This window comes from Anabrus simplex, chromosome 3, assembly GCF_040414725.1.
Source record: "Anabrus simplex isolate iqAnaSimp1 chromosome 3, ASM4041472v1, whole genome shotgun sequence".
Taxonomy (NCBI): Eukaryota; Metazoa; Arthropoda; class Insecta; order Orthoptera; family Tettigoniidae; genus Anabrus; species Anabrus simplex.
The window spans coordinates 428,837,280-428,855,543 of NC_090267.1; the positions used below are offsets into that span (position 1 = coordinate 428,837,280).

The 18,264-nt window shown below is 36.9% G+C and overlaps 1 protein-coding gene across 5 annotated transcripts in view; it reads right to left on the minus strand.

The window, feature by feature from the left end:
- Positions 1–18,264, minus strand: part of Synd (protein kinase C and casein kinase substrate in neurons protein Synd) — a 762,925-nt gene that overhangs the window by 164,203 nt on the left and 580,458 nt on the right. For all 5 annotated transcript variants that reach the window (XM_067143439.2, XM_067143441.2, XM_067143442.2 and 2 more), the window contains one exon: positions 16,357–16,545. In XM_067143439.2, coding sequence (XP_066999540.1) covers positions 16,357–16,545 — 189 coding nt within the window. The remainder of the gene's footprint in view (positions 1–16,356; positions 16,546–18,264) is intronic.

Below are 18,264 nucleotides of genomic sequence, written 5' to 3' on the forward strand. Positions count from 1 at the left end.
TCTTGCGGCGTGGCAGATCCAATGGTAGAAGAGGAGATGGAGTTGTCATGTACTGCAGAAACGACTTAAAAAGCCAGGTGATGCGTGTATCATCTAACAATGCACAGCTAGGGCCAGAATACATGTTTGTTGAAGTCATTATTACCCAACAGAAACTCCTTATAGTTATTGTATACAAGCCGCTCAAAATAAAAAATATGACAATTAGAATTCCGTTTACTTGACCTACTGCCTAGTTATGAGCCTATTATTGCCATAGGAGACTTTAACACTAACCTACTTATTATAATATACAAAACTAAACAATTTTTGACTTTTTTTTTTTTTTTCTGTGGTATGACCATCCTCCATCCAGAGCTTAAACAGATAACTACACAACACACATGCTCACTGACCACATTGTGATAAATAACCCATCTAATCAATAATAAGATAATACTTCCACCTAATCAATTCCTTTCCTGTATTTTGCCTTTGGCAATTTATAAAATCATTAAGAATAACAGGACATGTTTCGATCGCTTTGCGATAATCATCAGCTGCATACACAAAAGCTTATATAAAACAACATAAAGCAATCACATAGTTAAATCTTTGTTGACTTTAAAAACTAATGTTAGTAAAAGACGTATGAGTTGAGGAGGGGGGCGGGAGGTAGTGAGCGATGCGGGGGACAGTTGTTAAGGACGTTAAACTTTAAAATGAATTAAAATACTATCTATGACCTAAAATGCCTTTGGTATCACTTTAGGTCCCAAAGGCTTAATAAAATCATTGTTTAAAAAACTAAAAAATTGGTGTTGTGATCCTGAAGAAATGTGTTTGCTTAAATATGCTTCTTCTTTACTTGACTTCTAGTTTTCTTCCTCGTCACTGTACTGTACTAAAAAGCCAGATCCTCTTATTTCCTTTTCTATTCTCTGTTGGTTGAATTAAGAATTGTATTCATAAACATATCTGGCTGGATAGCTTGTTGTACAATCTGTAACCGGCAAAAAGAAATATGCGTCTATTAGTTGAAATTGGCTAGGGAAGTGTTGTCTAAGGAAATTATTTAGAATTACGGGTGTGGGTCTGATTCTACTGTCCGCGACCTTGTATAATAGCGGTGTGATGTGGTTTGTATGCTAGTTTGATTCAGAGAGGGGAGGGACGCAAGGTCATGTCGTCATTTGTTGTTTCTCGCGAGGAGGTGGCTTCTGTCTGTGACGTAGGGCCCTCGTGCTTGCTTGTTACAATTGCTGGACGTGTTTGAATCCTACCTAATGAATCCATGTATCCCAATATATGTTCGTATAAGGGATTTCTTTATTCATTCATCTAAGTTCTTGTCCTTATTAATTAACTTATCCAGAAAAATGTGAATATTTTCTAAACTATTCATCAGTCTACCTTTATTTATTCTATTAATAATTACAAGGTCTTGTTTGATATCTATAAATTTATGACCTGTCTCTTTCATATGTACTCCCATGGCGGAAAACCTTCTATATTTTTCCGCATTGACGTGTTCTTGGTACCTTATTGCAAAGTTCCGTCTGGACTGCCCTGCATATGTGGCCTTGCACTGATTGCAGATCAACTTATAAATTCCTGAATCCTGGAAACATTCTTCTTTGTTCTTATTAACCAGTTGTGGTTGAAAAACCTGTGCCTAGTTTTATTGTTTGTTGAAAATGCTACCTTGATGTCGTATTTCTCAAATAAATTTGTAATTATGTAAATGTTAGGATTGTTGTAGGTGAACCTCATGTACTTTATTGTTTTCTCTGACTGTTTTATTAAATTTGTTCGTTGTTTACATTTAGGTTTATTGATTAACCCGTTAATAATTTTAAGACTAAAGCCATTAATCAAGACCTGTTTTCGGATGAAAGCAAGTACTTTATTTCTCTTTTTGTTGGTTAACGGAATTTCGAAGGCCCTATTAATAAAGCTGTAATACGCAGATTTTTTCTGAGTCAGGATGTAGAAAGTTATTATGAATCGTGGTTGGATTAAATGTACGCTTCCTATGTATTCCAAAGTAAAATTGGTTCCCTTTTCTTGTTGTTGTAACGTCTAAAAAGTTGATCGAACCGTTTTTCTCTCCTTCAATAGTAAACTGTATATTAGGATCTAAGGTGTTCAGGACATTCAAAATACTAAGACTATCATTGAGATCCTTATTAATTATAGCATATGTATCTCTGACCACAACTTGTTGGTCATGAAATGCCATCTGAAGTTGAAGAAATTGAAGAAAGGAAAGAATGCAAAAAGATGGGATCTAGACAAGTTGAAAGAAAAGAGTGTGAGGGATTGTTTCAAGGAACATGTTGCACAAGGACTAAATGAAAAGGCTGAAGGAAACACTATAGAGGAAGAGTGGAGAGTCATGAAAAATGAAGTCAGTAGGGCTGCTGAAGAAATGTTAGGAAGGCAGAAAAGAAGAAATGTTAGGAAGGAAGAAAAGATCAACTAAGAATCAGTGGATAACTCAGGAGATACTAGACCTGATTGATGAACGATGAAAATACAAGAATGCTAGAAATTAAGAGGGCAGAAAAGAATACAGGCAATTAAAGAATCAAGTGGATAGAAAGTGCAAGGTAGCTAAGGAAGAATGGCTGAAGGAGAAGTGCAAGGATGTCGAAGGCTGTATGGTCCTGGGTAAGATAGATGCTGCATACAGGTAAATCAAGGAAACATTTGGAGAAAGGAAATCTAGGTGTATGAATATTAAGAGCTCAGATGGAAAGCCACTTCTAGGGAAAGAAGACAAAGCAGAAAGATGGCAGGAGCACATCCAACAGTTGTATCAAGGTAAAGATGTAAATAATTTGGTTCTGGAACATGAAGAGGCTGTTGATGCTGATGAAATGGGAGACCCATTTTTGAGGTCAGAGTTTGACAGAGCTGTGAGCGACCTCAATAGGAACACGGCACCTGGAATTGATGATATTCCCTCTGAATTACTGACTGCCTTAGGAGAAACCAGCATGGCAAGGTTATTTCATTTAGTGTGCAAGATGTATGAGACAGGAGAAGTCCCATCCGATTTTCGGAAGAATGTTGTTATACCTATTCCCAAGAAAGCCGGTGCTGACAGGTGTGAAAACTACTGCACCATTAGTTTAGTATCTCATGCCTGCAAAATTTTAACACGTATTATTTACAGAAGAATGGAAAAACAAGTTGAAGCTGAGTTGGGAGAAGATCAATTTGGCTTCAGAAGAAATGTAGGCACACATGAAGCAATACTGACTTTACGTCTGATCTTAGAGGATCGAATCAAGAAGGACAAGCCCACGTACATGGCATTCGTAGATCTAGAAAAGGCATTCGATAATGTTGATTGGACCAAGCTATTTATGATTCTGAAGATGATAGGGATCAGATACCGAGAACGAAGAATTATCTACAATCTGTATAAAAATCAGTCTGCAGTGATAAGAATCGAGGGCTTTGAAAAAGAAGCAGCAATCCAGAAAGGAGTGAGGCAAGGCTGCAGTTTGTCCCCTCTCCTTTTCAATGTTTACATAGAACAGGCAGTAAAGGAAATCAAAGAGAAATTTGGAAAGGGAATCACAGTCCAAGGAGAGGAAATCAAAACCTTGAGATTTGCCGATGATATTGTTATTTTATCTGAGACTGCAGAAGATCTCGAGAAGTTGCTGAATGGTATGGATGAAGTCTTGGGTAAGGAGTACAAGATGAAAATAAATAAGTCCAAAACAAAAGTAATGGAGTGCAGTCGAACGAAGGCAGGTGATGTAGGAAATATTAGATTAGGAAATGAAGTCTTAAAGGAAGTAGATGAATATTGTTACTTGGGTAGTAAAATAACTAACGATGGCAGAAGTAAGGAGGACATAAAATGCAGACTAGCACAAGCAAGGAAGAGCTTTCTTAAGAAACGAAATTTGCTCACTTCAAACATTGATATCGGAATTAGAAAGATGTTTTTGAAGACGTTCGTGTGGAGCGTGGCATTGTATGGAAGTGAAACATGGACGATAACTAGCTCAGAAAGAAAGAGAATAGAAGCTTTTGAAATGTGGTGTTACAGAAGAATGCTGAAGGTGAGATGGATAGATCGAATCACGAATGAAGAGATACTGAATCGAATCGGTGAGAGGAGATCGATTTGGCTAAATTTGACGAAAAGAAGAGATAGAATGATAGGACACATCTTAAGACACCCAGGACTTGTTCAGTTGGTTTTTGAAGGAAGTGTAGGTGGTAAGAACGGTAGGGGTAGACCGAGGTATGAATATGACAAGCAGATTAGAGCAGATGTAGCATGCAATAGTTACGTAGAAATGAAAGGGTTAGCACAGGATAGAGTGGCATGGAGAGCTGCATCAAACCAGTCTATGGACTGATGACTCAAACAACAACATGTATCATCTACATAGCGTACCCACAAATCAAGCCCTTTAATGTGGTCTACAATACGGGAATGTTCCAAGTGATCCAAGTATATATTAACTAATATGCCTGAGGCTGGTGCCCCCATGGGAAGGCCATCTTGTTGGTATATCTTGTTAAATAAAAAGTAGTTCTGGTTAAGTACGAATTTAAGAATTGTCATGAACTCTTCTATTTCGGATATGCTGATTCGTTTGTGTTCTAATAAATTAGTTTTTATGATCTTAATAATCTTCTGTATGGGGATATTGGTATACATGTCTTTTATATCAAATGAACATGGGAAGGTTTGAGTTTGAAGTCCTTAATCGTCTTACAGAAGTTACTAGAATTTTTTTACGGCAGTGTTAGAATGAAAAACATAGTTTTGTGTTAAAAACTTATGAATGTATTGTGATGTTTTATATGTGGGGCTCTTGCAGAAATGAATTACTGGTCTAATAGGTATATCTTTTTTATGCAACTTGGGCATGGCTCTTGCCATAGGGAGTCCTGGGTTCATATTTACCAGCTTTTGTCATTCCTGCTACTTAGAAGGAAAGTAGTTTGTTTGAGTATTCCTTTCAAATTACTTTGAATCCGTGAAGTGGAATCTTTATCTACGACCTTGAATTTATTATACTGAAAAAGGTTTTGGTTTTCTCAATATAATCGGTTTTGTTTAAAATGACTATAGTTCTTCCCTTATCCGCTTTAGTTAGGACTACGTCGCTTTGCCTGATTTTGCGTTGTAGTTCATTGTTTATCCTAGTGTTATCATTATTTTTCTTAAATCCGTTTATTAGGGAAGGGATTTTAACGTCCTTAACAACCCCCTCCCTCGTCGCACACTACCACCCCCCTCCAACCGATACGTCTTTTACTAACATTAGTTTTTAAAGTCAACAAAGATTTACCTATGTGATTGCTTTATGCTGTTTTATATAAGCTTTTGTGTACGCAGCTGATGATGATGATCACAATGCGATCGAAACATGTCCTGTTATTAATGATTTTATAAATTGCCAAAGGCAAAATACAAGAAAGGTATTCATTAGGTGGAAATATTATCTTATAATGATTAGATTACATCATCGATACGGCAATGAAGTGGATAGTTTGTAATAAATAATCCAGACAAAGTTATAACTCATGGCCAGATTCCAGTCCCAGCCATCTCCACTCATGACCTTATCTACCTATCCTACTTCCTCCAAATGCCAAAATATAAAACTAAGTATGTTATTTCCAGAAACACAAAATACACTGATATGGACGAGTTAAGACATGGTGCTTACAATCTACCCTGGAATGACATTCTCCTATTGGACGATATAGATGCAAAAGTAGACGAGTTTCACTCTTTTGCAATCACTCTGTATAATACACTGATACACTAATTGATCTCATGATAACGAATAATCCACTAAGGTTCTTAAACACGGTCAAATACCTGTTCCTGAAATATCAACTCATGACCTTATATACTTAGTGTATTCGCTAAGAGTTCCTAAATATAGGTCGAAATACGTGACTTTTAGAGACTTTAAAAATATAGATTTCCATCACCTAAAAGAAGATGCATACAAATGTCCTTGGGGTGACATAATACTAATGAATGATATAGATGAAAAACTGGAAAATATTAATTCTCATATTCATGGATTTTACAATAAGCATGCTCCTAAGCGCTGTGTGAAAGTAACACGCCCGCCCTGTCCGTGGCTGACAACTGAAATTAAATCTCTGATGGCTCAGCGTGATTCGTTATATAAACGTTACAAACGAAATTTATCAGCTGACACATTTGAACAATACCGTGTGCTGCGAAATCGAATTAAACAAATTATCCGCAATAAGAAATTTGATTACTTCCGGCATCTATCCAATAATATAAACGCTGGTAGTACTTGGCGACAACTTAATTCATTAGGTATTGGAAGGCCTCCTGTGAACCATGCTAAACCAGAAATACTGCTTGACGAGATTAATAGACACTTTTCAACAGATGCTTTTACTCCTAAACACGATATAGTGCAGGCCACCATCAAGTCTATAACACGACAACAATCATCTGCTTTCGAACTGATTCAGAGTCTGAAGTGAGACGAGTACTGATTTGAATTAAATCTCATGCAACGGGGGGCTGATGAAATCCCTATTTTCTTTATTACTAACATTATGGATATAATATTGCCGGTTATTACTGACTTATTTAATGCATGCCTCTCCCGTAGTTATTTTCCGTCAAAGTGGAAAGATGCACAAGTTGTTCCAGTTTCAAAAAGGTCGCCAGCTAATGTAGCATCTGACTTTCGTCCTGTATGCATTCTTTCAGCACTGTCTAAAGCTCTAGAAAAATTGATCTATAGCCAACTTGAACAATACCTGGAAAAATATTCTTTGCGTGACCCCTTCCAATCTGGTTTCAAGAAAGGACATAGCACAGGGACGGCACTACTAAGAATTACAGACGACGTTAGACGAGCTATAGATGAGCGGAAAGTGACTATACTTATTTTACTAGACTTCAGTAGTGCGTTTGACACAGTAAATATTGACATATTATTAGCGAAATTACAAAGATTTAATCTGAGTCCCTCTGCTATTCAGCTCTTTGCTTCATACCTCACCTATCGGCAACAACGTGTTGTCATAAACGGCATCACCACAGACTGGAAGACGAAGCAATCAGGTGTCCCACAGGGATCTGTGCTTGGACCTCTTCTGTTTACTCTATATATCAATGATATATCTTCTCAGTTCAGTAATTGCAAGTGTCATTTATATGCAGATGATCTACAAATATATTATCACTGTAAAGCTATTGATATTGAGTTGGGAAATCATCAGATGAATTCTGTTTTAAATCTGATTAGCTCCTATGCTAATAAGAACTGTTTATTAATTAATCCTAAAAAGACACAAGCTATTAGAATAGGGCAACAAAGGCAGTTAAATATCATTAATAAGAAGTTATTGCCTTCACTTTTGCTTTGTGGTGTAGCTATACCATTTCAGAAGTCAGTAAAAAAATCTTGGGATTATCATAAGTGACACACTAGATTGGAGTGAGCACATAACAAGCATCTGTAGGAAAATTCACTCGTCACTTCACCCTCTCAAAACTCGCCAATCACTTCTTCCACTAAGCTTGAAAATTAAACTTATCCAGACCCTCATATTTCCCATACTTAATTATTGTAATATTGTAATGATAGATGACACCATGGAACAGACATTAAAATTACAGAGGGCAATGAACCCATGCATTAGGTTTATATTTTCAATTAAATTTTCAACTCATATCTCCCCCTATTATGAAATTCTCTCCTGGTTAAAAATCTATAAACTACGGCATCTTCACATTGCAACTCTCGTATTTCGTCTGTTGAATGAATCTAAACCTCAGTATTCATCCTCAAAGTTTAATTTACTCTATTCCTCTCATGATCACAACACACGATCGACTACTACACTCTCAATTCCTGTGCATTGCTCATCTTCATTTAACCGCTCCTTTCAAGTGTCTAGTGCAAGACTATGGAATTCCCTTCCATTTAGTGTTAGGAATTGCACTTCCTTAGCTTCTTTCAAGTGGTCTTGCCGAGATTACCTATTAAATTTATAACCAGCTTGTATGAATGGCAGTATGAATGGAAGAATGAATGAGGTTAGGATTTATATTTTGTTATATTATTTCACTATTCTGTTTTATGAAGTTTATTAGATATGTGGTTAAGTGTAAGAGACGGCCGTGAGCCTTAACTTCGCCACAAATGAAATAAATAAATAAATAAATAAATAAATAAATAAATAAATAAATAAATAAATAAATAAATAAATAAATAAATAAATAAATAAATAAATAAATAAATAAATAAATAAATAATAACCATGCCCCTAAACGACAAATAAAAGTTACTTGCTCATCTTGTCTTTGGCTAAATAATAAAATTAAAAACATAATGGCCCACCGCGATGCACTTTATTGACGCTTGAAATGAACTTGTGATCAAAGCGGCTTCGAAAATTACCGGGTCCTTATAAGTTGAATTAAAAGCTTGTTAGAAACTGTTTACCTGTGAAACATGACTGCAAATATGAATTCTAGCAGTGCTTGGAACATGCTTCATTCCTTAGGTATAGGAACACCTCTGCAACAACCTCATGTGCCAGACATACCACTCTATTAGTTAAATGAATTTTCTACTGAAGAAAGAACACCAACCTAATGCACTGAATTCCCTAAACTCAATACCCAACTCCGTAATTAACTCTTTATCTGACCAACAACATTTTACAGTTCACCCCATTATTACTAATAAAGTTTAAAATGTATTATGTTCTATCAAATCAAAAGTCAGAGGAGTAGATGATATCCTTATAATTTCCTTCACAACATTGCTGGTGCTGTTTTACCAATCATTACCCATAGTTTTAACTACCGCCTTAAAAACAGAAGCTTTCCTTCATTATGGAAACAAGCCAATGTTATCCCTGTGCCTGGTGCGGTTCTTTTTCTCGTAGACGGCCTATTAGGCGACCTGGATGTCTGTGTGAATGAGGGCCTTACCTAGGATGATTTCTACATGCTGAAAATGCCACACACACCCAGCTCCCGAGCCAATGGAATTAACCAATTAAGGTTAAATTCCCCGACCCTGCCGGGAATCGAACCCGAGATCCTCTGAACTGAAGGCCAGTACGCTGACCATTCAGCCAAGGAGTCGGACGACCTGTGCACTGCAATGGTGGGAGCTAATATTCCCCTGCATAAACTGGAACATCTTCAAACTTCAGCAAGCTTCCAGGAGCAATCACCGAGTTGGATAAGAGTGGCTTTCCCCTGGTGGAGTCATTTAGGGTTGTGGAAAAAAATCAGGAGAAGTTTTGACCGAACCTCTGGCAAGGTAGCCGCTGTCAGTAAAAAGTTCCATAAGAGTCCTGCAGCAGAATCCATGATGGAAAGCGACGGTAAAAGTAGCCAGAGTGCTACGAGGTGAGGTAGATGAAGCAGTTGAACTAAAACCAGATGAAGCGGCTTCATTGAAGTTGTGTCCAATCACTTCCTGTGGTGGTGAGAGATCTTTCTCTCAGTACAAAACAGTCTGCCTGACAAGAGAACAAGATTGTTACTGGAAAACATTGCAAAGTTGCTTGTTGTAAATTACTTTTATAGTAATTGAGTGCGCTATTAAATTATAAGTATTTGTTCATGCCTATCTTGATGCCTATTTTACACGTTAGTGCCTATTTACAAGCCTATTTTGGCTGATTTAAGAGCCTATATGCCTGCCTATCTTAACTGTTTTCAGTGCCTATAATTCTCATCTCTAGTTATCAGTTTGCCTACCAAGTACAGATCAGTCAATGCAATTATATTCTCACTGTTCATGTATGGATGTGAGAACTGGATGCTGAGATGGGTAGACAAAAGGAAGATTGATGCTTTTGAGCTCTGGTGTTGGCGAAGACTCTTACAAATACATTGGACTGCAAAAATCACCAATAAGGCAGTTTTAGACCGCATCAGACCCTGTATGTCATTGGTTGGTAAGATTATGAAGCTGAGACTAGGATACTTTGGCCACGTTATGTGATCAGATACACTGGAAAAAGCAATCATGCTAGGAATGATCAGCGGTACAAGAAGACCAGGTCGCCAGAGAACTCGTTGGTTAGACACCATTAAAACAGACACCACTCTCAACCTGGAACAACTAATGGAGACACTGTGGAACAGGACAACTTGGAGAGCACTAATTCATAGAATCGCCGATGGTCGGATTCGACTGAACAGATGACATCGTATCTCAAAAGCCATAAGCTAAATAAATAAATAGAGCCTGTTACAGATCAGCAAGAAATAATGTAGAATGGACTCCTCAGAATTGGCAAAGGATGCTTTTTTACCAATGAATGTTCCACACACCTGAACTCAGGTGAACACAGAAGTGTTTGAAAGAATTAAGTAATAATATACTGAATGACTTAGATACTGTGTCTGATGTGTGCAGCGAAGTAACAGATCACTGATATTCTGGGGTGACATCATACAACCTTTGTGGTTGTTCAGTACACAGTACATGTTCTGAAGCACCAGCATAACACTCTCCAACCAATGGTGGAACAGTTATCACCGGCATTTTGAAAAAACATCTTAACAGACAGTAACTCGCATGTCCATCATTTACTCATCGTTACTGTAATGCCTTCCTTTTGTCATGCTGGTATCACAAGAATGGAATGATCTGCCTATACCCTAGATATGAACTCCATTGAACGTGTATACGATAATCTGAACAGACCTAACCAGTCACATAATCTGGAAGACTTGTGCAGAATTACCAGTGATGAATGGGACAAACCGGACCAAAAAATTGTTGTAACACAATATGGACAGTATGCTAGATAGATTCAAGCCTGTATCTGATAAGGGGAGCATTCTATTCTATATTAAGGTTTTCAAGATTGATGACCAAAGTTTGAACTAAAAAATGAATTGGGACCTTTGAACAACATTATCTTTGATTTTGATTTCTAAGCAGGAATTAGTGGTACATGTATTATATTTGAATGAACCAGGCCCATTTGTTTGTGTTAAGTCATGAATCACTTCATAGGTGCATGTAAAAACATGTTTTCTTCTTCTTCTTCTTCTTCTTCTTCTTCTTCTTCTTCTTCTTCTTCTTCTTCTTCTTCTTCTTCTTCTTCTTCTTCTTCTTCTTCTTCTTCTTCTTCTTCCAGATTATCTCTGGGTAGCGTAGGGTACCAAAGTCCTCCACCTTACTTGATCTTTCTACCATTCCTCTTCTAGTACTTCATTACTATTGACTCCTCTATTTTTAATATAGTCCACAACAGAGCTCCTCCATCTCATTCTAGGATGTCCCCTAGGCCTCTTTCCAGTCTCTGTATCCATGAATGTTCTGTTTGGTATCCTCTCTCCTGGCATTCTCACCATGTGTCCAAACCATTTTAGCTTTGCTATATCAATCTCTTCTTGAAGTTTACACACTCCCACGTTTCTCCTTATTTCCTCATTTCGTATTTTATCTTGCCTTGTCTTTCCCTGTATGCTCCTCAAGAACCTCATTTCAGCTGCTTGTATCTTACTTTGGCTCTGCTTAGTTAATGTCCAGTCTGCTGAAGCATAGGTCAGTATAGGTTTATAATACGATGAGTATATAACCTTCTTGCACTTCATTGGCACATCTTTGTTCCATACAATGTCTTCTCACACACTGGTAGAAACTTGCAGACTGCTGTATTCTTAAATTAATTTCTCCATCCAAATTTCCATCTTGTGATATCACGCTGCCAAATATTTAACATTTTTCACTACTTCAAGACGTTCATTTCTTATTTTTATCACTCCCCTGGATTTTCTGTTACCTTTTGTCACGATCAAAGTCTTACTTTTTGCAGTACTAATCTTCATTCCAAAATTTCTTATCTCCTCATTCCATAAATCAACTTGTGTCTGTACTTCCTCTTCATTATCTCCCTAAACTGCAATGTCATTAGCATCATCTTCTCCTTGATATTATGTAGAATTCTATCCATGATGATAATGAAGAGTAAGGTAGACAATACACTTCCCTCTTTAAGCCTGTCTCAACTCTGAACCATTCAGGTTGACCCACTTTGGTTCTAACACAGCTTTCACAATTTTGATACAATGCTATTACGATCTGCATTGTTTCATTCCCAATCTGTGCCTCTGTCAATGTTTTCCATATCAAATTCCTTGGGACCCTATCATATGCCTTTTCAATATCTTGAAACGTTACTACCATGTCCTTCTATATTCCCAATACTTTTCCATCATTTGATGCAATGTAAATATTGAGTCAAATGTGGACCTGCCTCTTCTGAATCCATACTGGTGTTCTGCCAATTTTCCCTCCACTCTGTCTCTTATTCATTTATCCAAGGTTCTGGATCTTAGCTGTATGAAGTATCATTGTCACTCCTCTGTAATTTTCACATTGCTTCCTGTCTCCTTTCTTGAAAATTGGTATAATGACCCCTTTCGTCCACTCTTTTGGAACAGTCTTTTCTCTCCATATCACTCTGAAGAGTCTATACAACCAATGTACACCAACTATTCCTGCTGCTATTATCATTTCTATGGTGACCTCATGAATTCCAGCTGCCTTGCCTCGTTTCATTCTTTTAGTGGCCCACTCTATCTCTGCCATGGACACCTCATTTTCCTTATCTTCCATCTGCACTAAATCTGGTTCTTCGATTTCTCCTTGTACCGAGGTATTATGCACGTTGTAAAGTTGTTCAAAAGTATTTTCCCCACCTCTGTAATATATCCTGCTTCTGTGTCATCACTTCCACCTGTTCATTTTTAATGAAGTTAGCACCTTCACCTGGGTTGTTGTTCTTTTCAACCCACTGGAATAAAATCTTTTGTTTCCAGTTGTGTCTTCTTGCAGAGATTCAGTGAATTTTTGCCAGCATTTCTTTTTTTTTCTTCTTGAACCACCTTGGAGCACTCCTTCTTCCAGTGCCTGTATTCTGTTTTGCATTCTGTTGCTCTGTTACTCAGCCATCTTTTCCAAGCTTGTTTCTTCCTTTTAACTATATCTTTTACCCTGTCATTCCACCGGGGCATTTCTTGATCTTTCTTCCTCCCTGATACTCTTCTACAGGTCTTGTCTGCACAGGTCTTTCTTTTTTGGTCTATTTGAGTAAAATCTCAAAATGCAACTGTATCTCCCTGATTCACTGGCTTAAGTGTCTGTATTGTATTGATTCTTTGTAAGTTTTCCTAATTTATAAACAGTATGTTGAAGTTTAAGTTTAGGGGATGAAATATCGGAGTCGTTTGAAATTAAAACTGGATTACGGCAGGGAGATGGGCTCTCACCACTATTATTCAATTGTGCTCTAGAAATAGTAATGAGGGAATGGTTTTGGAAATGTCCCCCAAAAAAATAAAGACTGCCCGAAAATTCAAAACAAATTGCCTGGGTTTTGCTGTTGACTTAGCATTACTAGCAGCTGACATAAAAGAAGCAAAAACCCCAGATATCAGAACTTCGAAACTGCGAATAAAATTGGCCTCAAAATATCACTTGAAAAAAAACAGAAATTATGCCCCAAAAACCAACACAGCTATAAGAAGTTACCATAAATGGTAATAAAATCAAAGCAGTAACTAAATTTAAAAATCTCAGAGAAGTAATAACACATATCTAAATGAAAAAATCTCAATCCAAACAAGAACAAATAGATTAGCTGAAGCACAAAAATTAACATGGGATATCTACAAAATGAAATGTCTATCAATAAATGCAAAAATAAAACAATACAACACAGTTATAAAGCCAGGAGCTACATATGCAGCAGAAACAAAACACCTTTTCACCTGAATAAACAATCAAAGACTGACAGACTTCAGAAATTTGAAAGGACAAAAAATACCAGAAAAATGGACAGTGGCGGGTAATGCCTAACAAAGTTGTGTACAAAGTGCTAGAACCTATTACAGATACTATGTGTAAGAGGAGCCTGGGATTCTTTGGACATATCATGAGGATGCACGATTCGAGACTTCTGAAACAACTAGTATAACACAATCTCATCTCAAAAAATACAACAGGATGTAAATGGATCACAGAAGTAAGAGAGGATCTGAAGGAAATAGGGCTTACAACAGAAGAGACCACAAATAAGATAAAGTTTAATGCGAAACTCAAGAATACAAACCTCCGCTTTACCCTTACGCGAAACAAACCAACACGGATATTTTCAACCAAGGAAAGGGCATGAAGATCGGAGAGTCTGAAGAAGTACTGGGAGGACCGCAAAGCCCGAACAATCCCTTCAAAGAGACCTGAACGATGGACTGACTAAAGTGATCCTATGCGGTCATTAAACAAGAAGTAGAAGAAGAAGAAGAAGAAACAGTATGTTCCCCTCTCTAGCGCGATAATGACGCCTCTGCACTGTCCTGATTTTATCGTTTTACAGTAAATACCTGTAACAGATTCTCAACAAATATATGTGCAAAACTATCACTTAAAACAACAAAACGTAAGCAGTATGTTATATCAGCAGAAGAATGGGCTGCAAGATAGTCTAGAATGAAGAAGTTTTGGGAAAAGACTGTGACGAATTACAGACTGTTCTCAATTCGTGTGGTGACTGGTTTAAGAAATGGAATCTTTCTCCCAATTTTAAGAAGTGCAATACAATCTCCTTTTCATTGCTAAAGCAAGGAATGAACACTGCATATACCATCCACGGAAATACATTGCAATCGGCTTCTCAGGTAAGAGACCTAGGTGTTATAATAGACTGTGTCCGACTCGTTGGCCGAATGGTCAGCTTGCTGGCCTTCGGTTCAGAGGGTCCCGGGTTCGATTCCCGGCCAGGTCGGGGATTTTAACCTTCATTGGTTAATTCGAATGGCCCGGGGGCTGGGTGTTTGTGCTGTCCCCAACATCCCTGCAACTCACACACCACACTTAACACTATCCTCCACCACAATAACACGCAGTTACCTACACATGGCAGATGCCGCCCACCCTCATCGGAGGGTCTGCCTTACAAGGGCTGCACTCGGCTAGAAATAGCCATACGAAATTAAAAAAAAAAATAGACTGTAAACTAACCTTCTCTGCTCACATTCACTCCATAAAATCCCGTGCTATGCGTACTCTAGGCATTCTTTACAGGTTTACTGAAATTAATGATATTAACGCCTTAAAATTATACTTTGTCTCGTATGTTCTCCCCATTATTGACTTTTGTTCCCCTATTTGGTCCTCATCTGCTATCACAAACATATCTCAACTAAATAGTATTTTTAACTTTTTCACTTTCATTGTTAAGACTCGCAATCCTGTTTTTAAGAACAAAACTAAATCTGACATTATGAACTACCTGGGTATACTTGACCTGAGAAGCCGTTTACAGTTCTCTGACCTATGTTACCTTCACAAAACGATCAATGGCTGCACCAAATGTAATTCTCTTCCAGCGTACTTCCCTATACACGTTCCTCCCTGCCCTACACGCAACCGGCGCACCCATCATGTGTCCCATCCGCGCCTAACCTTACAACAACGCTCTACCTTCCACCGTCTCCCTACACTTGGTAATTCACTACCCGATATCGACATATTCACACCTTTCTCATCCTTCAAACAAAAAATTAAAAGATTCCTTTGAAGTCCTCTCCAGGTTTTCACTTTCTTCCGTCCCACCAACCCTTGACCTTTCTTCTTCCTAATTTCTGAAACCGACACTTGCCAGTTACCGTTGTCATTGTTGTCACATTGTTACTGTTAAAATTGTTAATTATTGTTGTTACTTAATATTGTTGTTTATACCTTTGTTATCTTTTATACTTATTTAAACTTATTATTATTATTATTATTATTATTATTATTATTATTATTATTATTATTATTATTATTATTATTATTATTAGTGTAAAATGGCCCTCCATAGGCTGTATCTAATAATTAATTAAATAAATAAATAAATAAATAATCAAGTTTTAAAAAATGAACTTATTTTTTTAAGATTTTGTTGTATAAGGTTGATATTGGTGCTCCAATGCGAGTGTAAACAGTGAAAATAAATAAATACCTGTAACACCAAGGAGAAGGGAAAAAGAACAGAAAAAGGTAAAATAGTGATATACATAGATAATTTTTAAGATTCTGTATAAATTTATATTGCTGATTTTTTTACATCGCACTGAAACAGATAGATCTTATGGCTAACAAAGGCTAAGAGTGGGAAGGAAGCTACCATGGCCTTAATTAATTAATTAATTTGCCTGGTGTGAAAATGGGAAACCAAGGAAAATCATCATCAGGGCTGCCGACAGTGAGGTTCGAACCCACTGTCTCCCGAATGCAAGCTCACAGCTGTGTGACCCTAACCACACTTGGTTTGCATAAATTTGGATGAACACTTGAATTTACTAACCTGGTCAGGAGAGAGAGAACTATCTGCAGTAGCATTCCTTTCTTGATTTGATGCAGATTTCTCCGTCTTGCATGCCGTATGGTAGTCGACTTTTGCTTTGTTAACTTTGGTCAGAAGTTTAGCCCAAGGTTTCTGGGCCTTTTTAAAAGAATCCTCCATCTCCTTCCTTTCTTTGATTTGAATCATTGACTGTAAACATATATGAGTAGAGAAGACAACATTCAAGAAGAGAGTCAAGCACTGGTACTAACACACAAAAACATATTAGCTATATGTAGACACAGAGGAGAGTTAAGATAATATGAAATGCACAGGTTCATAAAAGAACATATAAACCTGAAGAAGAAAAAAACATGCAGTAATATAGCATTATTTTCTCTTTTTTTTCTTATGTATATTTCAGACTAAGGACAAGGAAAAAGCAATACACATACTTCACAGCTTTTGATTCATTTTTCTATAGGCTAATTTTAACATTACTAATTTTGTATTTCATAAAAGAAATACACAAAGAGAGAAGTGCAAAAGGTTAGATTTAACTTTTCCCAAAACCTTTCTCAAAAATTGATATCTTAATGCTTTTGTTTCTACAGATAATGTTATTTGGGGAGAAATATGAAATGGCGTATGGCTTTTAGTGCTGGGAGTGTCCAAGGACATGTTTGGCATGCCAGGAGGGAGGGGGAGAGAGCAAGAGAGAGAGGGGGGGGGGAGGTTTAAAGGATGTTTTAAATACTAAAAATAAATTTTAAGAATATGATAATTATGATTTCACTGTTGGCAAAAGTAAGACAGTAACAATGAAAATTAGTATGACATTCATCCACTATAACGTCATTCTTGGAGGACATAAAATAAAATTTGTAGAAGGCATCAAATATCTTGGAAGTGGAAGGTTATTTATTACAGTGAAGCTCAAGTTGTAGGATTCCAGCAAGATATAGCACATATTTTAGATTCAGGTCAAATGGACTGTATTGCTATTAAACTATCCAAGGCTTTTGATAGGGTAGATCATGGGAGAGTACCGACAAAAATAATGAGGGCCACTGGACTAGACAAGAGTGGTCGAATGAGTGGCTAAATTTCTAGAAAATTTAAAGAGAACTAGAGTAGGTGAAGTGTTTTCTGAATTTGTACTGATTAAGAGGGGGAGGGGTCCCCTAGGGCAGTATTATTGGACCTTTATGTTTTATTATTTATTTAGGCCTATATATAAACGATATAGTAAAGAACTGGATTCACAGATAAGGCTATTTGAGGATGATGTTATACTTTATAGAGTAGTAAATAAGTTACAGGATTGTAAGTGACTACAAAAAGATCTAGACAATGTTGTGAGATGGACAACAGACAATGGTATGAAGATAAACTAGAAAAGTCAGGTTATGTTTCACCAAGAGGAGAAGTAGGCTACCGGTACTCTAGGTTTTAATTATTGTGTTGATGGGATGATAATACATGTCTCAAATATTATTACAATATTTTAAGTCCACCTGTTCAATACAATACAATATGATCCACTATTTCATATGGTTAAAATTTGTATACATAATACATAAAAGTCAATGGTACATGTTTCACCCTCCTTTACAGGCATCATCAGCCTATATCAATCTTAAAAATAATACATATGGAGTCATTCTAATCTTATAAATTATAGGGTAAAATGTTGAAAAATGATTTCGTAAAACATTATACAATAACATCTAAAACAACGATAATGCACCAAAGTATGTTAAAAGAGAGTAAATTAACTGTTTTTGAAGATTAAAACATGGTTAAACATGAATTTTGAGAGTTTAAAACTAAAATGGATCCTTTTTTTATAATATCATTAAGACTGTGATGGCCTTGAGTGTAAACACAATCATCAAAAGGGGGATGTTTCTTCAATTCCCATAGTTT